Raw genomic sequence first — 24,645 nt, 5'->3', positions numbered from 1 at the left:
TAGTCACATCGGTAGTCTCTAAATCAGAATTGGGTCGGCTGTTCAACGCCAGTAATAAAATACACCATGTAAGGAGTCTATCCAGTGGCGTAGCGAGGGGGGAGCAAGGGGAGCATCATGCCCCGGGCGCTGCACACAAAGGGGCGCCAAATGGTCAGCAAAACAAGAAAAATTGTTGGATAATTTTTATTTTTATTATAATTTATTTCTGGAAAATATATTTCAAATTTGGTGCCGATGAAATATAATAAATGTTAATTCGTAAATGAAAAGGAACACTAATCAAACTGTAATAATATGTTCATAATAGAAATGGCACGTTTTTTTCCACTGGGCTGGCTCGACCTATGTCTGTTAGCACTTCCTTATGGCATCTACGCTGTGTGGTTACATATATTATCTCCAAATATTTGCAGTGTACGAAGTACAAACATCAGTGTACAAAGTGTTTGTATGTTTGTTCAGTGTACAAAGTACAAACATTCTTTCTTTCAGAACACTATTTATTTTTGTTTCTATAAACGCAATGTAGCTTACGCTTTTTATTTTAAAACGATAACAATAGCACTGTAATGTACTTATATGTACAGTCACGGAAAAAAGTATCCCGAAAATAACAACTAAAAGACTGTCTATTTTTTAATATAGATACTTCTCAGACACACAACAAATACAGCGTTTTGCTGTTACTAGGAAAGGACACAAACGCCGTATTTGTTGTGTACCTGAGAATTATCTGTTTCAAAAAATAAATGATTCTTTATTTGTCACTTTCCGGATGCTTTTTTTCGTGACTGTACTTATCCGTGACACTTACGACAGGTTGTGGAATTCCGCTACAAGTTAGATAAATACCCGAAATATTAAAGTTTAAGTTATTTTGTGCCTGTATTTTTCAGTTTTGCGTCCTTGTCATCGCGCTCTGCTTAGAATAAAAATGAAATGTTATAAGTTTAATGTTAGCATAAATTATAGTGTATATTTCACTGTGTTGCTACCTTTCAAGTTCAAGGCATTCTAAAATCAGTAATAAAACAAATAAGATTACTTACTACATCTACTCGACGATTCTATTATTCAGTGAATAGGGTATGAAAAAATTTGAAATGATCAACTTTGATGATATTATTGATAAATTTGCTTCATCAAAAGCGGAAAATGTATACATAGTAAATAGCTTCATTAATGTATCATAATCATATTATTAAATATATGTATCTCCTTAGAGATAATAAATATTTACTTTTTTATTGTTTTAAAGCTGCGTGTTTTTAAAATATTTCTTTATAAATATGTAAAATAAATAATAGGTATCTTTTGAACTAATTCTAGATGATCATATACATTTCAAAATCTAGTCTTATTTTCTCAACTACATTTTTTGTCTCAAATTTAATGCTTAGCTTGAGCCTATGACTTTATTTATTTTACTTTATTTATTTATTACTTTGCGAGTATATTTTACTTATAATATTAGATGGTTTTCGAATGGGGGGGGGGCGCTAAAAAGGTATTGTGCCCCGGGCGCGAGTTAAGCTCGCTACGGCACTGAGTCTATCTTCACTTTCAATCCGATTACCCGTATCAATTTCGCTTAGACTTTACTTTCTTTAGCTTTCTTCGACTTTCTCATCTCTTGAATTGCTGGAATGAAGCTTACCGGTGTCTCTGGTAAACTATCACTTTGCACACGCAAACTCGTAATGATAGACTTAAGGGCCATTCACAATGCAACCAAAAATGTACGGCGATGCCAGAGAGAACGGGTGAAATGCATTTACCGCGAAAAACTCACCAATCAAGTTCTTGCTCCCATCTCTGAATTCGCACATGCGGTTTCTTTTTAACCAGCTGATGCGACAGAAAACAACGGTTTTGATACATAAAATTACGCAACTTTCTTAACTGCAACTGAATCTAACTTGTTTGTGTTTATCAAGGTGTTTAGTTTCGCTTTACTGCCGATGCTGCAATCAACTGGTTGATAATATATTTCTTCCTGAGTTTATGTAAATCGTTAATTGTTTCATATTTTTAATTAAATATATAATAATTTGAATATGGAAACACCAGAAAGTAACTTTCGTGTTTTGTCCATTCAAAGCCACGTTGTTTATGGTTATGTTGGAAATAAAAGTGCTTGTTTCCCTTTACAAGTTAGTATTGTATTTTTTTAAAAAAGATCACCACTGTAATAAAGTTGGTTTTTTTTATTACTCGTATTATACTTCAATAATGAATTCTACTTTTCAGGTTCTTGGGTTTGAGGTTGATATGATTAATTCAGTGCAGTTATCCAATCATACAGGTGGGTATAGTTAGTTTAATTTTTTCAAAACCATGCATAGACTTGGTATTCATATTTGTCTGACAAGCTCATTATTAAATGTAATTAATACTGAGATCCTAAATCATCCTTCTTTTGGGTACAAGTTAAATTTTACATAATTTTTAGAAAAGTTATTTCTTCATTTAAAAGCTTCGAATTTGGTTATAATGAAACATGTGAGCTAAAGGGGAATATCTGTGTACTGTGATCTACGTCAAAAAAATCGTAAGTCTTAAGGAATTGAAAATACGTAATACAGAAGGGGGGCAACTCATAGCAACCCTTACATTTTTGTTACATTATAGTTGGCATAAATGTTTATCTTAGATTTTCTATTTTGTTATTCTTGTTTCTTTGAAACCCTGATTTTCACTCATGTACTATGATAACATTTCGCATACGATTTCTTTTCTATCTTCTGTACCTGTTACTTCAATTATCTCCCCGTTCTTGATATCACGAGGGTAGCACCGTTCTTTTTCTGTTCTCTCCTCTTAGAGAGCGCCTTTTCTCTCCCCGTCGTGATCAAGTTTTTCTTTTTCCTCCAACCCCTTGGCACCTATCGAAACATGTTGTCAAAAAATTGGCGGTACTTTGCTTTGCCATAGTTATGATAAAAATCCCTAACAGATCACTATACGCGAATACCCTTCTGAAAGAGTATCTTTTGTGTTCATTAAATTTTTAGTACAAGTAAAATTATTCAGTTTTTTTAGAAATATTGTTTACCTAGTTACAAGCTAGAATTACCTAGCTAGAAATATTGTTAACTTTTAGAAATATTGTTAACCTATGTAAATTTTGTTTGCTCAAAGAATGCTTATCTAACTTTTCATTACTGGTTGGAAGTAGCCCACTACAAGTAGAGAAGCTACTGTAGCTGATACTTTCATATAACTGTACAAACTTAAAGCCTTTATCGTACAAACCTTAGTATACATATTTAAAAAAAAAATATTTTCAAATTATTTAAACTTCTTGAAACTGTGGAAAATGTTATCTGCTTGAATAAATATCCTCCCGTTAATCATTTAACTTTGGCAATATATCTAATTTGTGCATTTTTTATTGGATAAAAATTGTTAAACAAGATTTTTTTTGTTGTTAAAATTAATTTCTATTCTACTGAAATAGTTGAGTGTATGGTGGAAATGCTAAGCAAGCATAAGTGAAGCTTACTAAAAACTTCTATTTAGCAAGAAATAAAATAGCATTAATTAAGCATCACATAACTTTCTGTAAAACATAATCAACGAGAGTATTATACTCTCCACAACATTAAACGCAATCTAGACTCAATCTGCCTTATATATGCAAGCAGGAAAACATCTAAATTCCAATCAGAAACATCAGAACAGAAATGTTTGAAATAAACTGAAAAGTAAAGAAATAAGCAGTTCAGAAAATAAAATAAAAATGCATCTTTTTCCAGACCATAAAAAATTTCCCTTCTGAATAATATTTTTTCTTTTTCATTCTTACAGTATAGTCTTTCGGACTTGTGATTTCTGACTTGCCGTTCTTCATACTCGAACCTCGCTCCTTCAAACTTGTAGTTTGGCATATTCTTTTTAAGTCTCTTAGGGACAATTTTTGTGTCATATTTTTTTTTTAAATTAATATTAAATTGCTCTTTTTACTATCTTTTATTTTTGTGTAAATATCAATAAATTTTTCTCTTTTAATTTTTGTCCTTGTAAGCAACCAGGCCTATTGAATTAACAATTATTGCATGTCAAAAAATTTTAATGTAATGTCTGTAGAGATTATTGCGATCTGGTGTAAAGTTGCATTCTTTGTTTGGCAAATGTCTGTTTTTAAAAGGATTTTAGAAGGATAAATATGATTAATGTAAAAGTATTGTCATTTTCCATCATGCTGCAAATATGATATTATATTAATATTTTATCTTTACTTTACTTTAAACAGGGTGCATTGTGTTTTTAAAAAGTGCTTAAAGGTGCTTATTTTTGATATGCATATTTTAAAAGTCCTTAAAGATGCTTTTTTTATTTGGGGTTTATAAAAAGTGCTTCATTTTCTACCCTTTAATAATAGATTTTTTCTTCGCCTTGTTAATTGTCATTATAAATTACAAAAAATGCATGATTTTCGCAATTTTCTCTGCAATATTTATCAGAAACTATTTATTTTGTTCATGATTATGTGAAGTTTGTGAAAATGTTTTTGAATTTTATGTTCATAAATTAAGAATTTTAAGCGATAGAAAAAAATATTTTTTATACTGCACAGATCCTGATTATGATTTTTTGTTGTTGTTGGAAAGTGAATAAAAATATTTTTGAGTGCTTAAAAAGTACTTAAAAGGTGCTTATTTTTTGTTGAAAAATCAGGCTACCCACCCTGTTTACAAAAATTAAGTGATGATACAAAAATTTTTTATTATTGCATTCTTTAGTATTTCTTTTTTTTATTATTTTCTTCTTATATATGCATATGTTTTAGGTTATGAATCAATTAAGGGGCAGATTTTAAAAGCTGATGAACTTACAGAACTCTATGATGGGCTGAAAACAAATAATCTTTTACACTGTTCTCATTTATTAACTGGTAAATATTTATTTTAAATGTGTAAATACAGTACAGAACCCATTATCCGGAAATCAGAAAACCGGAACGAAATTTAATAAATTTTCCAGCCATTTTTAAAAAAAAAATGTTTTTTTCCTCAAAAGATTTTAGGATTTTTCTTTCTTTTTTGAAAGATGTTTACCTTACCGTCATTTTGGAAATAATCATTAGTGTATTACTTCATCGTTTTTTCTTCTTTTTAAGATTATTTCCAAATATTTTTTTTTTAAGTTGGGTTTAACAATAAAAAAAACAGCTTTTTGTAGCGATTCAGAAAACCGGAAAAATCAGTTATCCGGAATAGCGATGGTCCCGATCGTTCCGGATAATCGGTTCCCTACTGTAGTTTATCATATTTGAAATTTTGATTTGTTTTAAGATTTTTTTTAAAGTTACATTTTAGGTCTTGTCATAGTAAATATTCAACTTCTAATCAAGGTTGTATAAAAATTTCAATCTTGGTACCCGTGTTAAAGTTTTAAGATTTGGTAACAATGTGGCAGTAGTTCATGTGAAACTAATAATATTACTCAGAGAAGGATAAACTGGAAACAATAATAATTTATAACTGCTTTTGAACAAGCCACTATCTTTAATTTAGTATACTTTCTTTTTTTTTTGGGGGGGGGGAGGGGGGCATATAAAATCTATTGTTAATATGATACTTATATTAAGTACCTGCTACTACAGTGCCTTTATCCTCAACAAATTAACCATCACCAGCTTCAATAATTCAAAGATTTTTACGCTTCTTTCCTAAAATTAACAAGAAAAATTTATTGCAAATATTGATCCAGACAGTCACACTTTGACATCTTGGTGGTTGCAGTTGGTGTGAGCAGGTATTAATATGGGAATATCTTTACGATTATTGCTTCATTTCTGTGGTTTTACAATTTCAAGCAAAATTCTAAATCTAGTCATCATTAATTATTGTGACACAGGATTTATTTTTGAAATGAAACATCTTGCTGGAGAAAGGAATTACAGTACAGAACCCGTTATCTGGAAACCGGAAAACCAAAAAAGCGGAACGAAATCAATAAATTTTCCCTCCATTTTTAAAAAAATTTTTTTTTTTTCCTCATAAGATTTTAGGATTTTTCTTTCTTTTTTGAAAAATGTTTACCTTACCATCATTTTGGAAATAATCATTAGTGTAATTACTTTATCATTTTTTCTTTGTAAGATTATATCCAAATATTATCTTTTTAGTTGGGTTTAACAATGAAAAAACCCGGCTTTTTGTAGCGATTCAGAAAACTATAAAAATCAATTATCCGGAATAGCGATGATCCTGATCGTTCCAGATAATCGGTTCCCTATTGTAATTTTTTCTCCAAATTGTTTATGAATAGGAACTAAAAATATGATTAAATAAATTTTCCTATTGTGTAGCTTTAAAAGGTTGAATTTGGGCTCATATTTTATGCATTTATTTTGGAAGATAAAGTCTAATCTTCTAGGATTCAGATTACTTGCTTCAAAAATTTGAATTAATCTCTTCATCTGGCTTATTTATAATGATTTAAATTCAACAATTCAATAGTTGCAGAATTTTTTTTAAACAATGCACTAAAGGCTGATTCGCTAATTTATTTTTTAAAAAATCTTTTAGGTGCATCTGAATTTATTGAAAAACTTAAATTAAAATTATTTAATTCTGATTAAAAAAATATATCATGATACAATTTTATATGAAATTTTAACTGATTTGATTCTTGATTAACTGATTTGGTAAAAAATTATTGTAATTCAGAGATTTATAAGTATTGAAGTTTTGGAACAACCAATAGAAGAGTCTTCTAATTTAGAATGAAATTGCTGAATGTTTATTAAAAAATGTTTTTTAGTTTATATTTTATTATAGATATATAGGTCAATTTATAATTTGTGACAGTGTGTTTCTGAAGTTATATTACTGTACAATTTTCAGCTTTTTTTTCCAGATCTTATGTGGCATGTCTGCTTTATAATCTTATGTAATACTCATAATTTTGAATTTATAGTTTGAATTTTGTGTATTTTTAAGTTATAGGATTTAAACTTCACAACTAAAAATTAATGCAAATATTTAACTTCATTTAGGTTATGTTGGGAGTGTTTCTTTTTTAACAAAATTAAGTGATATTATTAAAGAAATGAAGAAAAATAATCCTGATTTGTATGTTGGTAAGGTATATTTTGATTGTTTCATCTTCTAAATTATATTAATATGTTAACAATAATTTATTATTTAGGAATAATTAGTGTAGCTATCATTAAAGTATTTGTTTATACAGAAGCGCTTTTTAAAAAAAAAAAATCTATATTGCTTTTTTCATCTATATCTATGTTTAAAAATATCTTTAACTCTCTGAACTTTAGTCTAAGTTTTTTCTAAACTTTCATCTGTATGCTTTCCTGCATAACAAAATTTCCTAGTGTCATTTAATGGGAAAGTAGTATGTTTCAGAGATATTTTAGTACTATGTTTCCCGATGGCTTAATGCTTGGAGAGTTAAAGATTATTTTAAGTAATAAAATTTCATATGTTTGTTTCTTATTTTATAGTAATTGATCCAGTAATGGGTGACAATGGACAAATGGTAATTTTTTTTAAAATTAAAATTCTTTATTTTTATAAAATGTAATTTTTTTTTTAACAGAGAGGCCAACTACTATAAGTTCTCCATAGTTTCTACTTACTTTCACCGTATACTATAGGAACTATAATCCAAATTTTAAAAAAAAGTTCGATTTTGATATTTTTTCCAGCAGTCAGTTATCAAATGATAACTAGATTGATAATAACTGATAACTTTCAACTAGGTTTTTCAAATTCTAATCTATTTAGTATGATATTACTGTACAACATAATTTTCAGCTATAATCTATTAATTTTTACATGCCGAAATTCACACCAATTTTTGTGTAAATCCACATAGTTTTCCAATCGTTTATTTACAAATGTCAATAATTTTTCGGTTACTTCCATGACGTCTTGCCAATTTGGATGTTTTATATAATGTTATTACACACGTGAATTTGAGTGATAAACTGTTCCGTTGTGAATTCACATTGTTTTCTGATCATTTTTTCGCTAATTTTAAATTTTTTGATTTATTTAGATAGTACATTTATTTATCGTGTTGTCGGCCATTTCCATCAAGTTTTTAAATTTGTGATATTTTAAATACATTACTGCTACCTGCAAAATTAAAAAATTTCTAAAAAATTGCTACTCATTCAAATTTACTGAAACATATTTTGCTTTGAAACTAGTAAAAGAGCTTGTAAACTAGTGAAAATTTTTATGGTTACTCTTGAAAATTCTGGCCAGAGGTTGGAATCTCTAGCTTTTTAAAAAATCTGGCTTTTTAACCAATAATAATGATTTTTAAAGTTACTCCTATTTCTAGGAATGACATTTTACTAATATTTTTTCCAGTAAAGTTGCTATGTTTAAGCTTAAAATTGAGTGAAAAATTAATTCAAATTTACTGAAACATATTTTGCTTTGAAACTAGTAAAAGAGCTTGTAAACTAGTGAAAATTTTTATGGTTACTCTTGAAAATTCTGGCCAGAGGTTGGAATCTCTAGCTTTTTAAAAAATCTGGCTTTTTAACCAATAATAATGATTTTTAAAGTTACTCCTATTTCTAGGAATGACATTTTACTAATATTTTTTCCAGTAAAGTTGCTATGTTTAAGCTTAAAATTGAGTGAAAAATTAAAATACATTGACTTTTAACTTATACATTGTTATTATTTTATTACTCTATTTTTTTTAAGCTTCATTTTTTCTTTCTACATATTGAAGTTATCATTATTTTTTTGCCACTGAATATTAACCTTTATAAATACTTGGTGTAACTAAAACTTTTGATGTAGGTCTCAGCTTTTAAGTTCAGTTGAACCTTACTATCTAAATTTCTTTTATCTTAATGCTTCTTATATGCTATACATATGCTTATAAAATGTATCATATCTTCTTTATATGTGTGTATAGACTATTGTGATGAAATAAATAACTGGTTTAATGAGTAAAGAAAGGGGGCACACCCTTAATAAAGGCCTCCATAGCTGCCTGCTCTACTAGATTTTTCTAGTTTCGCCTGGTCTACTGGTTTAATTTAAATTCTCCTGGTTTTTTGTACATTTTAGAAAATTCCCTAAAATTGAGTAAGTTTCCTAAAAAAATCCCTATTGATATAGAATTTTTGTACAGATTATTGCTTACTTTGTTCAGAACTTTTTTTGTTAAAAATGTTCAGTTTATTTTTATTCAGAATTCTCTTCTTAAATTAATTAAAATTTTATTTTAACTATCTTTGATGAATTAAATCCCTTTTAATATTCAAAATTATGAGTATACATAATGCATAACATTTTAAGTATGGTCAATCATAACTGGAAAATATTGCAATTTTTCTATTTTGATGACTAAAAATCCAGTGTAAAATATTCAGTATATTATGCAACAATTATCATGAAATTTATATTATTTCGTAAAATCTACTGGATTTTTTCCTATTGGCAGCTATGTACCTCCAAAATAAGCACTTTTTGTATTAGAAAGAATTATTTTATGTGAGTTACTAATGAATGTTTCCTAAGTAAGTGAAATTGGTTACTTAGTTTTTGATAAAGAAATCTGAAAATAATTTGAGTTATTTCCTCTCTCTTATGCTTTGTTTAGTTCCAAGTGTAGTTTAGTTTTACTTTATTATTTTCAGAGTTAATTAAATAAAAAGCGATGCTGCCTCTTTTATTTCATTGTTTCTATTATCCATAGTAGATCTAATTCGAGTTATTATAGCTAGAAGTACTTGTTTATAGTGTACTAATTGTATTATATCCGAACCTTGTTAACACGAAACTGCTTAACATGAAATATCGCTTTACATGAAACATGTTTGGTCCCGTGAGTCAGCAATCAATTATTATTGTATTTTACATGATTAATGTGGAATTTTAAAGCTGATTATCACTTAACATGAAAGGAAACTGGTCACAGCATAGGTAATAAGCATCTAAATAAAATCCCAATGAGTCATTTTGAGGAATGCTATTTCTATTTTCTTCATCTGATAGAAGTAGCAGATGAATGATTTCATGATGTTTTGGATAGAACAAAATTCGGTTACCATGAAATAATTATGATAGTCCCGCCAATTTTGCATCAATTTCGAATGTATTTATTCGATTGTATTTATTAAATAATAAAAATCATTGTATTTGTGACAAATATTTTTCTGACTTTCCACTATTTTCAATTTGTATGAGATTACTTTAAGCTTTTTAATTGTAAGTTATGAATGTTAGTTATCAAAAAACGTAATAAATATAATTATAAAATTTAAAGTATATTTGTGTTTTCAGTATGTGCCTGATGAAGTACTTCCAGTTTATAAAAATGATTTTATGAATCTAGCAAACTTAATGACTCCAAATCAGTTTGAAGCTGAGTACGTACATTATTTCTACATTTCAATGAATATGATTTTTATATAGATAAAAAAAAAATTGTTTCTTAATAATATAAATAAATTCTTTTCAAATAATGTCTCAAAACACCTTTGCAATTTTTTCTTGTTGCAATTCATTGTTATTAAATTTTATATTGCAATTTATTTTTTGCAATAAAAAACTAGATTTCTTTATTACATGTGATCCTTTTCATTATCATTTTTTAATTCATCAAATAAATGATTTATTATTTAATTAATTGTACAATAGTGTCAGAGATTTTTGTTCTCAAATAAAAAGCTCTGTTGAAATTGGGCATCAGTAATACTGTGAATGAGGCAAGTTAAAACTTTGAAAATTTTGTTAGGGTAAAAAAAAAAATCATATTTTTATTTGGAAAATTTTTTTTTTTGAGACTTGATTTTAAACCATTTGATTTAAAATGTGTGTATCCTGGTAATATTTTTAGATTTTTTATATTAATTTTAAAGTGATAAAAATTGTGTGAGCTCGACATTTTTTCTAATAGAAATCTTACACTTGCAAAAAAAAAAAAAGATAAAATTCATTGTTTTATATCTTTGAAATAATATGTTTAGTTGTAAACATTTATTTATGAATTTTGTGTTCAAATATTGTACTTAGTGGATTATTCAAATCTAGGAACAGTCATATTTAAAATTGTTGAGTAAAAAATAGCTTTAAATAATTTTCAAGTTATTTTTAATCAATAAGGACTTAGTTTCGGTTGAAAAGTTATTATTTTTTTCATTCATTTACAATCTATAACCTATTTTCATCTTATTAACAAACATTCTCTGTAAAAGGAATATGATTGCATCTTTATATAAATTTCCAGCAATTTAAGCAATACAATTTAGTTATTTTATTGTTAACAAAATATAAAATATATACTTTGTTTTATTTCAAAAATTTTTTGTATTTTTGAAAAGAAAAGAAAAACTTTATTTGATTCTGTTGCTTTGTTCAGTTTATTAGAATAATAAAAACTACTTAATGAACGTTTTTAGTTAGATCTTGTATATTCTGACAATTTATTTTTTCCTAAAATGTAATGTTTTAGTCTATTAAAATTTTGCTATAGTTTCCTAATTTTGTTATAATTTTTTTGTCATTAGTAAATATATTGAATAATGATGTAAGAATGTAATAGTATCTCATTAAAGTATATATACGTTTTTTTGAGTGCTATCAGCTTATTTTTTATGTAACTAGATATCTAAGTATTTTCGTTTATAATGTAAAAAAAAAAAAAAAATTGTTGCACGTATGATTGTAAACATGTGAAAAAAATATCTAAAATTGTACTGTTTTCAATGATTAGGTTAAGAAAGCAAGAGTAAATGTTGTAATTTAGATGTCGTTTCAAATAGCTTTTCATTACTAACATTTGTTTATGCCATATAACATCCTTTAAGAAAAGAAAATAGCATTGTATGAGTGTCAGCAGTTAGCAGACTTCCTATTGACATTCAATTTCTGACATTACTATAAGACTTCATATTAGTTTATATATATTTGTATAGAAATAGTCATTAAAATTCATAAAAACAATCCTTAATTTTTTCCCTCCAAAATTAGACTTATCATTTAAAAAAAAACTCAATAATTTATTGTTTAAAGTTGTTTTATATTGTCTTAAACTTGTTTTATGTATCTTTCATGAAAGGGATTCAGTCTCTCAGATTGAATCCCTAAAGGTCATTTTAAGAGAAATTTTAGTCTGTTAGCAGATTTTCAAGGAAAAACGAAATTCTTAAAATAGTTAATCATTAAAATGGACCCTTAACAAAATTTTTATCGCAAAAAGGGCTTCTTTAAATTTTTTTTACTAATTTGTAACTTTAAAATGAAAATTCCTTGAAAGACATGTCTTATTGTGTTTATTTTTCCATAATCACAAAGTTCTTTTCTTACTTAATCACGAAATTATGAATAGATTTTTCACAAAATTTTTTTTCAAAAAATTCAGGACCTTTTTATTTTTTATTTTTTTACCGGCTCACAAAAGTATGAGTAGATTTTTCTCGAATTCATGAAAACGAACCTTACACTAAATAGTTGGGTATAATTATGATCCCTTAAATTTGATTTATTTGTAGTTTGTAGTATTGTAGTTTGTGTGTTTTTTTGAATTACTTTGTTTATTTTTAAGGCTTCTGACTGGCATCACTATAAAATCTAAGGAGAGTGTTTTTCAAGTTTTAAAAGCTTTCCATGAAAAAGGAGTTGAAACTGTAGTTTTATCCAGTGTTCAGTTAGAAACTTCAAAAAATCTCTTTTTGTTTGGAAGTTCAATAAAAAGTAAGTTAAAAAAAACTTCTATAATTTATAATAGAGATTTTCTCTCTTTATGAATAAATTTGATTCTTCTCATTATGCAGTCTGACATATTGCAAAAAAATTTTTTTTTAATCACATTTCTAGCTAGTTTATTTTTGTTTTCATCTTCATCTAGTTTTTCTAATTTCAAAATTTTTAATACGTTTTAATGCACTTCTGACAGTTCTGTCATTTTCTTTTGGGGAGTTATTGTTTTCTTTGACCATTTGTTCCGTTTTTAAAGTCCAGATTTTTTAATCGCAGTATTATACAACTTGCACATTTGAGTAATAAATTTTTGACACACTCTATTTGCAGTAGCATCATCTAACTTATAATTTTGTAATTATTTATTTGTCAATTAACAATACATATTTCAACATTATTATGATACACAAAATTTTAAAATATGAGCATTTTGCACTTTTTTAAACCAATTACTGAAATGTGCAATTTTATTGTATTCAATAATTTCTCTTCTTTTAAGTCCTTTTTCTATCTGAAAGAAATTATGAACTAAGTCTGTTAAGATTACATACAATAATCCTTTTTAGAGGGTATAGCTTCATTTTTAAGACATAGAATTAACATCGTTTGTGTTTTCCATATTTTAATAATCTCACTTCGATTTTGGAAAAAGATGAGAAATTCTCTTTTTCCTGTGATGAAACCTTGCATATAGTGGTTTGGCTTTTTGAAGTGTTTCTAGACACTCGTCTGTTTATTTTTCTCAAACTTATTTCTTGACCTTATAAGTTACAATTAAAATTTGTTTTGCATTTTAAAATTTCCAATTATATTAATGCTTAGTTTCCAAGTTATGCACTTTTTGGTATATTTATCTATATTTGTATCCATCTTTTCTTAGAAAATAAGGAAACTTCTGTTTATATGGAAATTCCAAAACTATCTGGAGTGTACACTGGAACTGGAGATGTGTTTACAGCTCTTCTTTTAGCTTGGATGGCAAGAACAGATGGAGATTTAAAAGTAAAATTTTTTAGCTTTAAAAAAAATAATGATATGGAATGCATGTCTAATAATTGAGGTGCCTTTGAAAACAAAAAGGAGGGGTAATATACTAATGTAAAAAATAGTTTTAAATAGCTCACAACCTGTTTAGTACTTTAAACTAATACCATGATATATGCTAGGGGGAATGAATTAGTTAAAATTAAGTAGTGTTACAGAATCAATCAAGTGGTATAAAGTTTTTACAGGAAATTTGAAATACCTTAATAATGAAGAGACAGCCGTGGTGGCTCAGGGGATAGAGCATTCACCTTCCAGTAATGTGAACCGGATTCAAATACCAGCAATGACTGGTCGATTTGTATTCTGCACCCGGCTCGAACCGGCCATGTAAAATATTCTCGGTGGTTGACGGATCATGGCTTAGAGTCCCCTTGCTTTCAGACTAAACCTAGGACATTTTCGTGGTTTTCGTCTTCATGTAACGCAAATGCACGTTTGTGTCAAAAAGTCCTCCACGAAAACAAATTCCTCCCAATGCTTGATCCAGGAGTTCCTTGTGTTCTGGATTGGGTTCAAAATTACAAGGCTACAGCATTGAACATTATTAGTCATAAACCCCAAAAAATTGGGTCCGCTGTTCAACAACGGTTATAAAAAAAATATTGAGGAGAGAGACAAACCAGGCAAGTCCAGTGAGTTAGGAAATGGTGCAATTAAATGTGTGAAGAGGTAAAAGAAAATTTCCAAAAGTTTTGTACCAAAAAGCCATAAATTGTTAGCAATATTTTAATTATTGAATGTTCTCCAGTGATCAAGTCAACAGCCCATGTATAGAATGATGATTTGAGTAGTGCTATACTAACCTGATTTTGAGCTATATGAACGATATTGAACTACTTAAAGATATTGTACTACTTATTTAAAGCCATCTGCACAGAAAAAAAATCTATATAAGTTTTTATTTTCTTATTTCCTTATTTATGGTCTAATATGAACATGCAACTAAAACATTAGTCTTAATCTTCAAAATTATATTAAAAACCAGTTAAACATGATTTTTTAAATTTCTAATGTTTACAGACATGCTTAGCTTCCTTTTTCCATTTTATATTTAACTGAGATTTTATAATGGTATTAATTTCTTTTTAGCTCTCATGCCAAAGAACCATCAATTCACTTCATAGTATTTTAATTAGAACATCAAATTATGCTTCAAGTAAGTTTTTGATAATTATTATTTATTTTTGTATATTTGCTCTTAATGATTAAATTTGTTCTTTTATAGAATAAATATCTCCACTATTTTTAACATGAAACAAAAAACTGCTTAGTTCAGTTTTGCCAAAAAAAAAATTTTTTTTTACAGGCTAAACGAAAAAGGAAATTATATAGATACCCAGTAGAATTTAAATTGCCTTAAGCTCTTTAATCTAAATTTGGAAGGGCTTTTCTTTTACATATGTTCTTATTTTTTCTTCTCTCGGTTTCATCTTCAGTCTGCCATATTAAATCTCTAAAGTGCGCAAAATAAAGAAAAGAAACACCCTTAATAATAACTTTTTATTTTACTACGTGAAAATCTATAATTTGATCAAAAGTTATTCAGGGTGTTCGCTTTTTTTGAAATTTTTGTACTGTGCAGTGCACAAGAAAAAAAGGGAGCCACCCTGAATAACTTTTGATTTAATGATTGGATCTTCACATTTCCAATTGTTTGAAGTGACCTTAAATATTCTAGTTAATTAGTGCTGGTGATATTTTAAGCTGCAAAATCAGACACAATTACTAATTTAAAGTAACAGAAACAAGTTTACAGAAGAAAATGTACAGAATAAAAACGTATAAAACTTATTTTTTAAATTCTAATTTTATCTATGCACTTTCTCGCATTTTGTAGGTTGAAAAATGCCCTAATTATTTCCCCTTTCCAATTTTGTAAATCATTACAAAATTTTAAATTCATAAATAAACTAAACAATAATAAATTAAAATTTGTACATAAATTAAAAATCGTAAAATCCATGTAGTAATTACAAAATAAAGCTCGATGACAAAGTCACGCGAATCAGACTGAAATCTTTCTGCAAAAACTCTGTAACGTTCTGCAACAATGTCGCCGCAATTCTGCCACAGGGATGAATGCTAAGAAGAAAAAAAACTTAAGATGGACTTTTGTTTGTTAGCAATTTCTAACATTGTACTACTGGAAGGAAAAACAATTATCACAGGGTTCTTATGCTCTCAAACTATAAAGCTAAAGAAACTATAATTTTTTTTAAGGTCGTACAATCTTCTATTATTATGTTCTTCTGCTCCCCAGAATGTTCCAGTTGGTCACTCTTATTATTTCAAAGTCCTCATTAATGCATTCTCGCCACCTTATTGCAAAATTATTTACACTTCTAAAAATTAATTGAATTGTATCAATTTTGTTAGTTGCCTACATTTTCTTTAGCTAGGTAATTACAGAATATTGAAAATGGTATTCCTGGCATTACAGTCATCATTGTTTCTGATTAACATTTAATATAGTAAAGTCCTAGTTGCCTGTCAAACAAGTGACCTGTGTTATGCCATATATCATGCATTTTATAAGCTATCTTTTTCCAAGTAAGCAAATGTTAAGCTTATTAAATAGAGATACACTACCATCATAAAATAAATATTTCAGTAATTTTTATTTTAGTGGTTCACTAAGCTGCTGTTTTATGGTAAAAACACAAGTTGTATTCTTACAAATTACACAATATTTTGCATTTATAAAATAAAAATTCACCGGATCACTCATCGTGGTTTGAAAAACGCTAAAGATTATTATCATCCAATTCAATAGATTCAGGAATCACACAATATGGATTCAAAATTTTCAACTAAGTCAAATAATTTGTGTTTCATTTAAAAGTTTTTCAATGATTGTAATTTAAGATTATAAGATTATTTCTTAATATGGTATTATTAAACAGTTTTTAAATAATATAAATAAAACTAATTGTATAATTTTTATTTGCAGAGGAAAGCAATCTTCCAACTTCAGCTCGTGTGGAGCTAAAATTAATTCAAAGCAAACACGATATTGAGAATCCACCCTCGCATTTGGAATGTCATCAATTAGAATCAAATTAGCAAGAATTTATCTATTGAAGATTAGAACATTTTAGTTTGATGGGATTCCTGATTCTAAAGTCATGTTAAAATTAAAAAGAAGGAAAAGTAATAATTTCTTTATTCTTTATATTAAAACTCAAAGATTCTTCTAGATTTTGGCAACTACAGGTACTAAAAACAAAGGTCTGGGTCCCTTTTTGCTAACAGCAGTTCTCTATTTAAAATATAAATTACCATTCTCAACATCTTTAATATCCATCGATTAATATTCACATTCGTAATATTTTATCTATTGATTAATGAAACAAAAAATTAAAAATCACTAAAAGTTTTATTTGAACTATCAAGGCTTTTAATTAAGACTGATTAAACACCTGCATTAATTAGAAGTGATGCTGTAATTTATCTGTATTGTAATTTGACTTTTTTTTTATACATATTTAAATATGGTCATAATTTTGCCCACATAAATCTGAAAACACATGATTATTTTTTCCTTGCAGATTAATTGTCTCAGAAAATGTGTTTTAACTTGTTTTTCACATCTGCTTTACAATATTTCACATGTTATATCATCTAGGCAAAATCACTTAAAACTATTTATAAATGTTGTTTAAATGAAAAATTGTTTAAGACATATTGATTATATTCTGTTGAATTTTGATTTATTTGTTATTTGAATTATTTGTCAATGATTTATTTGGGGCCGTTCAAAAAGTACGTACAAAAAAATGGAGAAATTTTAACCCCTTCCCCCCTTTCGTACATTACCGTACATAAAGTCTTACCTCTCCCCTTAGAGTATGTCCATTTTATTAGTCTACCCCCCTTTTCCATAAAAATTAAAATAATTATGTTTTAAATAAAATTAAATATTTATTTAAGGAGTGTGTAGGAAAAAGTCAAATTTAAATTTGGTGTATGCTTATAATGTACATACTTTGTATAATACCTCCCCCCCTCCCCATCGTACAAAACCGTACAAAATAGCAAATCCCCCCCTTCGGGATATACATACTTTTTGAACGGCCCCTTTGTTAATGAATTTGCTTGATACAATTTTGTTTTATTTAAGAATTATTTCCTAAAATTATTCAAACAATGATGCTTGATCTATTTAATTTTTTAACGTAGATACATTTAAATTTTCTAAAACAATTATTTGTTAATTTTGATTTTCTTTTTTTAAATCTAATTTGTATTATTTAAAAATTATATGATATTATTTGAAAATTATATTATATAAAAATTATTTTTTTTTAAGAATATAATTTGCTCTGCCCTGCGTGGAAAGTATTCTGAAAAATATTTGCAAATTCATCATTTTTATATTCAAAACTTTTTGTATGTCAGAGTTTGATTAAGTGGAAGTTAGATTATATAAGATGATATGAGGGGACCAAATAAGTATATTTTATTTAGAGGGTAACTAAGGGGTAACTCATATTTAGAGGGTAACACTGATAATCTAAATAAATTCTAACAATTGAATCTTGACAAGCCATTATTTTTGCACCTATAAAACTAAATGGCTTAACTAGTGTATCCTTATATTATTAACCCATATACTGAATGTTATTAATGTTTAACCTTAATAATATTCAATTATGTCTATGTTCATGAATAGCTTGGGGCCGTAATAAGCCAGATTTTCAAATTGTTTGGAAACAATACTACTCTTTCCACATAGATAATTGCACTGTTACTTAATGGAAATTGCAGAAATATGCAAAGTGGCTATCTGAAATCAAATGTAAATATGTCACCTGTAGCAAAGCCATGTATAAGATCTAATTGATCAAAGAGAGGAATAGAATTTTAAGTATTGAATAATCGTTATACTGTAAAAAAAAATTTTCACTTGTGTTTTCTTAAATTAGATTTAACTGTTAAGGGTAATTAATTGAGTAATTTATAAAACTTATCAGCAAGTCTTCCACAGTTAAAAAGTTTACTTTGCTAACTTTTTAAAAAAAAGAGCTTATATTGTTGAAATTTTTCTAGACTAAGATTTACTGTGCACTTAAAATTTTTGTTACTGAATCGCTGATTATGATTGTTTACATTAATCATTGTTGATATGGTCGCTTTTTATCCATTACTATTGAGTCTTTAGATATAGCATAGCTTTAACTTTTATTAAAAAAAATAAGTACATCAGTAAATTGAAATATATCTGTTAATTTTTGCATTACTTCAAAATACACATTTTTAGTCTGTAATAAATATGTTAACACTGTTTTCTATTTAAATTGCAAAAAATGATACCTAGAAAATATTAAAAACAATTTCCTTGAAAATTAAAAATAAAAAGGAACCTTTAAGTGAATTTATAATTTATTATTAACATTTAAATTTTGAACCATGAATAGAATTTGTTATCTTAAAATTTTAGAAATGCAACTCTGCTTCATTAAAAAAAAAGTAATATTTTCATTAATTGTCAAAATCTCTCTAAAATTATTTTATTAAAAAAGGGAACATAAAAATGTCTCAAACATATATCATGTATATGTGGAGTTTCTGATTGTAACATGAAAGATTAAGAATATTGTTTATACAAGATTCTTTTAAAAGAATGATCGTAAATTTATGTCAAGTGTTTACAACCTGGTTATAAAATAATATAAGATCTAATTGCAAACCACAAATATATATGAGTAAGTATAATTTAATATGAAAGACACATCTGACAAATCTTGAATAAAGTACTGATTTTTAAGAAAATTTTATTATTTGTAATGGTAAGAATGTGAAGAAATTCTAATATAAAATTTAAGTTTGGATGTGAAACAAGCTTAGTATGTTTGATTTTTGAAATATTTTAAATCAAATATTTTAAAATTGTTTCATGGTTTGTAACAGTAATAATGCTTCATGCACTACATACTTCTTTATGAACACCATTGATTAGAAAAAGTGAACTGCTATACTGACTGATAATTAAAATTTGAAGTCATTTGGTATGCAAATAAAGATATACCTTTGCAAATTGATTAAATATTGGCTATTGTGACTGACATATTGCCAGCAATTTTTATGTAAACATCATTGTTCTAGGCACTAAATTTTTTTCAGTTAACCGTGTAATATCTTTGCATAATTAAATACTTTTAAATGTTTAAAATTATAAACTGCAAAACTGATTATTTAGGAAAAAAACAGAATCAGAAAAAATTATTAGAAAAAAATTTTGATAAATTGAAATAAACTTTAGGAAAATTCATGGTTCTTTTTTATCATATTACATAATACAAAAGTCCATTTAAACATAAATTTTAACATTAAAAAAATTGTTCATGGAATTAAATTTAAAAAAAATAAATATTCTAATAATTAAAATAAATGCAAGTTAAAAACTTTGATTTAAAGAAAGTTTATAGGGTTAAAAGTTATTAAAATTATAATGATTTAAAAATGATGAAAAAAAGTGATCGAAGATATTTAGATTGGGTTCGTTGCTGACCGGCCTGTGTAGGGGTTAGGGAACCGCCCTTGCATCAGAAAGGTTCTGGGTTCGAATCCCGGGCAAGACATGGATGTTCTTTCCTTCTCCATACTATCTGTCCTTACTGTGGGAACAACGTTGGCCCACTTAATATGGTGCCCCTGAAAGAGTGGTCAACAAATCTACCCTTCAGATGCCTGTATGACCTAGGTCAGTGGTCGGCAAACTTATTAGCCAAAGAGCCAAATATGAACATTACAACAATTTAAAAAAAATTGGGAGTCAAATCTGCTTGTTTAGTAAACTTTTATTACACTAAATAAGTAGTACACTAAATAAAACTAAATTTCATACTTAATAAATATTTTATAATGCGAACAATGTCTTGCATCTCCTTGGAAAGTTTGAGTAAGTCATGTTTTTATGTTGCTGTTTTTAATTTTAGGCATTATTCCAAGTTCTCATCAATACGATGACTTCTCAGTTTACTCTTGATAATAGTCTTGCTTGAGAAAGATAGTTCGCATATATAAGTAGAACCGAAAAGCGAAAGAACAGCAAACGCGAGCTTTTTCAGCTGATCGTAAGAGTCAGGAATACTATTCCCAAGCGTTGAAAATGATCATGTCTTCCTTCTCCAGGTCATTCAAAGCAGACCACTTGTGTTGCAAACTAAGATCAAATTTTTTTCTTCTCCAATATTTCCAATTCGCACATATTTCCAAACACAAAGACGCTCGAATTTAGCGAGCCATATCTCCTTGTTTTTTAAATCCAGCAATTGTATTTCAAAGCTACCAATGTCAATTTCAAAAGGAGAAAATTTCAACTCAGTTATCGTAGCATTAAGAGAATTTTTGACAAATGCTAAAGTTGCTCTGCTGTTTTTAAATTCCTGAAACCTGCTGAGAAATGCTTCTCTCATATTTAAAATTATTGTTTTAAAATGGTGTTTATCAATAGAGGAATTATTTTCTTGGCGATGCTTCAGCAAGCTCGGAAAGTGAAACAATGCTTCCCTTTCAAAATTCCGAGCAAAAATGGATAATTTGTTTTAGAATGGACAACGGTAAATAAGGCAAAATTGTTCACACTGCAACTGCTGGTCTGTGGTGCCAATTTGAACCCCCACTACTTTAGAAAAAGTATGCGCTCGCATGCTTGTGGTACATTTGTATCACACCGGAGTACGCCGAAAACATGTGAACAATTTCAGCCGGTAGCTTGTACGTGGTTTGTGTTTACGTTTACGAAAACTAAAAAAATTAAACTCGATGTTCGTTACGTATTTTTACAACAATATAAAATTTTAATTACCTATCTATCTTTTAACTTAAAAAAGTTATACATGTTCTCGATTTATAGAAGAATTTTAATTTATCAAAATAAGATGCAATTTTTTTCTTACCAAGTTTATTTTTAAATGAAAGTATTGCTGCGCCTTCCTTGGATATTTGTGCCAGAGCCGCACTTACGGAGCCAAAGAGCCACATGCGGCTCTGGAGCCGCACTTTGCCGACCACTGACCTAGGTCATTCTCCAGGTGGGCATTGGGAAAGAAAAAAGATTGGGTGCTTTAAAAACTATTTAATTTCAAATTTTCGAATTTTTTTAATTAAAAAAAAAATTCTTTTTTTCCTCTCCATTTTGTTTAGATTACTGCCGTGGGCCGCACATTGAGCGTCGGCGGGCCGCATGTGGCTTGAGGGCCGCAGGTTGGGCACCCCTAGTCTATAGAAAGAAGTCCCTTTACCGCAAGGTCTAAGTCCGTCTGCTGCTATGGAAACAAGAAATAGCACATTCCAAAGAGGGGAGATTCTTTTTTCGATTCCCTTTCTCTTGCCGACCCAAGTCAAAACCTGTCTTAAATATTGACCCTACATGATCTAGTTAAACCTCATAAACATAGTTAACAGACTGTCTTGTGAGTGCGTGGAATATCATCAACATTTATTCATTACTTATAAACACTAGACTAATGTTGGCTAAAAATATATGATATATAATAAAAATAATTTAGTAACTGGCAGAATAATTGATAATAAATACACCAGTTTTAATGTCCTATATCTATAAGCTATTAACACAAATAAAAAATTATGTTGGTTTTGACTTCTAAACAATAAGTTTCGACAACTAACATATTCCTAGATAACTGAAAAAATAAACAAAATGCAGCAAATTAGATATGAATATGATATGTTTTGATTCAAAAATAGACCATCCAAGATGACTTATATTTATGGAAAGTGTGAATAAAAATTTCAAACTAGGAAATTCTCATAAGTTACGAATGCATACAAATCTACAGTGCAATTATACATCATCATTTGATCATCTATATTTAAAGCAATTTTATAATCATACAATATGATCACCTATAATTAGAACTTGAGATGTGTCACTCTTTCATTCAAAAGCGAGTTGGAGCATCAAAAGAAGCAGCTATTTAAATATCTTTAAAAGTGTAGTAAAATTCTGAAACGCAATTTTTATAAAGTGAAAATGTATTTTAGTTGCTGTATAGAAATAAACATTTCGGTGCAGAGGTTCTCATAGGCGTTATAATAAATATGCACTTATGGAATTTTAAATGGTACTTCATATGTTGGTCATTGTAATGGGTAGTTGTCCTAAAGAGACAAACTGTATTTATAATATGGAAATTTGTATAATTTTTTTTGTTTAATATTACTAGAAATTTTAATTTTGCTATCACTTGCAAAACATGCTGTATGTACTTACACATTACAGTAAAGATTGCTTCAAAATCAATGCGACCAACCAAATCTTGCTCATTCTGTTTTATGATATTTCTGTTACAAGTTCCTTTTACATTTTTTATATATATCATATAGATTTTATTGTTTCTGAATATTTTATATTTATATCTTTTCTGTTAGTGATTGTAATTTATATTTTTATATAGTTTGAAATGACTCATATTTAGTCAAATATATGAAGAAGATTTTATGACATTGTTATTGCTCTACTTAAGAATCAAAATTTTGTGCTTTCTATTGTTACTAATTTATTATGTGTCTTGCAAGAATATTGTACAGTCGTGTGCAAATTATTAATTTATAGCCTTCATTGTCACAAATGGATCTCACAGACCAGAGCTAAATAGAATTACTTGATGTTTAATGGAAAATAATTATATTGTTAATGAGTATTGCACAGCTGAGAAAAGACATTTTATACATATTAAAAATAATTTGTAAACAATTTTTTTAACACACACATATACACACAGGACTGCCAACTTAATATGTTTTTTGGGAACATTTCTTTCAGTGGTAGCAAGGCAAGCTTTAATCTCACAATTAAAATATGCTGTAACCAAAAATTCATCGAAAATACATAATAAATTGCACAAGATTGTAAATATATCACAACAGTTAAATACAGTTGTGTGCAAAGTTTTTTAATCATTGCATATAAGTTTCCTTGTAGAGTTAGAGGTAAAATTGCAAGTTCGTTCATGGTACGAATCATCGAAATAATATTTTTTAACTGTTATAATTTGGACAAATTTTTTTTACAAATGTCCGATTTTAAATTTTTTGCTTGCATTTTAGCAGCAAATAGCTCATTTCTGAACCTTCAAAATTGATAAAATATAACTAATAAAGCATTTTGGACAATGCATTTGTACCAAAACAAAAACAAAATAAATTAAAGATGATCCAAACGCTGTTAAGTAAGATTTTTTTTTATTGTTTAGATCATAAATTTATAAGCTCTTACCCTGCCGCTTGCAGTGCGATAAGAATCTAATCGGAAAGCATTGGTGAATATCGTCTCTCGAAGTGCAATAAATTTGGTTGAACCCCTATTTAACCAGAAAATTTACTGAAATAACATAATGCAATTTTTTAATCTTTTATGTTCACAAACACATAAAAATGCTGCCAAACAAATACTTGATGAACTATTAACTAATATTTTGTACTAAAAGTTTGTTCATTTAAATAAAAAATAATATAACATAACAAAGGAAACAAGTTTTTATACGCCTTTATTTCAACCATGGCTATACTTTTATAATGCATATATTGGGTATCAATTGATTAATTAAGCGTTTCCGCACATAATTTTTATAATTTCACCAAATATTCTGTGAATTTCAGGCCTTTTTTCTGCAACAAACTTGCAAATTCTTTGCTGAAATGTCTGAAATAGTTCTTTTGCTTTTCTGTCCTGGTATGCTTTATACTTTTGTAGAACTTTATTAAAAATTGTGTATCTGTTTTTCTGATAACATGAGCATTATATAATTTTGTTGCCTAGCTCTTAAACTCTCCTACTTATTTTATATTGAAATTGACCAATTTCTTGCAAATGTTTGCACAGCAGTGACAGTCTTTTTTTTTTTAATCTATTATAATCTACTATATT

General features: G+C 27.8%; 1 protein-coding gene across 1 annotated transcript; it reads left to right on the top strand.

Moving 5' to 3' along the window:
* The first annotated feature begins 1,929 nt into the window (after positions 1-1,929).
* Pdxk (pyridoxal kinase) lies at positions 1,930-17,115 on the top strand. The gene is made up of 10 exons (XM_016065363.4): positions 1,930-2,156; positions 2,254-2,308; positions 4,796-4,900; positions 7,010-7,093; positions 7,475-7,509; positions 10,287-10,372; positions 12,550-12,698; positions 13,585-13,706; positions 14,841-14,907; positions 16,702-17,115. The coding sequence occupies exons 1-10, from the start codon at positions 2,061-2,063 to the stop codon at positions 16,812-16,814; spliced, it is 912 nt and encodes a 303-aa protein (XP_015920849.2). The 5' UTR covers positions 1,930-2,060; the 3' UTR covers positions 16,815-17,115.
* Positions 17,116-24,645: the final 7,530 nt, after the last annotated feature.

Source organism: Parasteatoda tepidariorum, chromosome 7 (assembly GCF_982258835.1).
Source record: "Parasteatoda tepidariorum strain Cologne lab strain chromosome 7, Ptep-v5.0, whole genome shotgun sequence".
Lineage (NCBI taxonomy): Eukaryota > Metazoa > Arthropoda > Arachnida > Araneae > Theridiidae > Parasteatoda > Parasteatoda tepidariorum.
Note: the sequence above shows the minus strand (reverse complement) of the source record. Positions and strands in the feature narration are given on the sequence as shown.

What these genes read in the sequence shown, in the direction of transcription:
- Pdxk (XM_016065363.4), top strand. Translation starts at nt 2,061, where the DNA reads ATGGAAACACCAGAAAGTAACTTTCGTGTTTTGTCCATTCAAAGCCAC. An exon ending in GCAGTTATCCAATCATACAG is followed by an intron (nt 2,309 to 4,795) that starts GTGGGTATAGTT and finishes CATATGTTTTAG; the next exon opens with GTTATGAATCAATTAAGGGG. An exon ending in TAATCCTGATTTGTATGTTG is followed by an intron (nt 7,094 to 7,474) that starts GTAAGGTATATT and finishes CTTATTTTATAG; the next exon opens with TAATTGATCCAGTAATGGGT.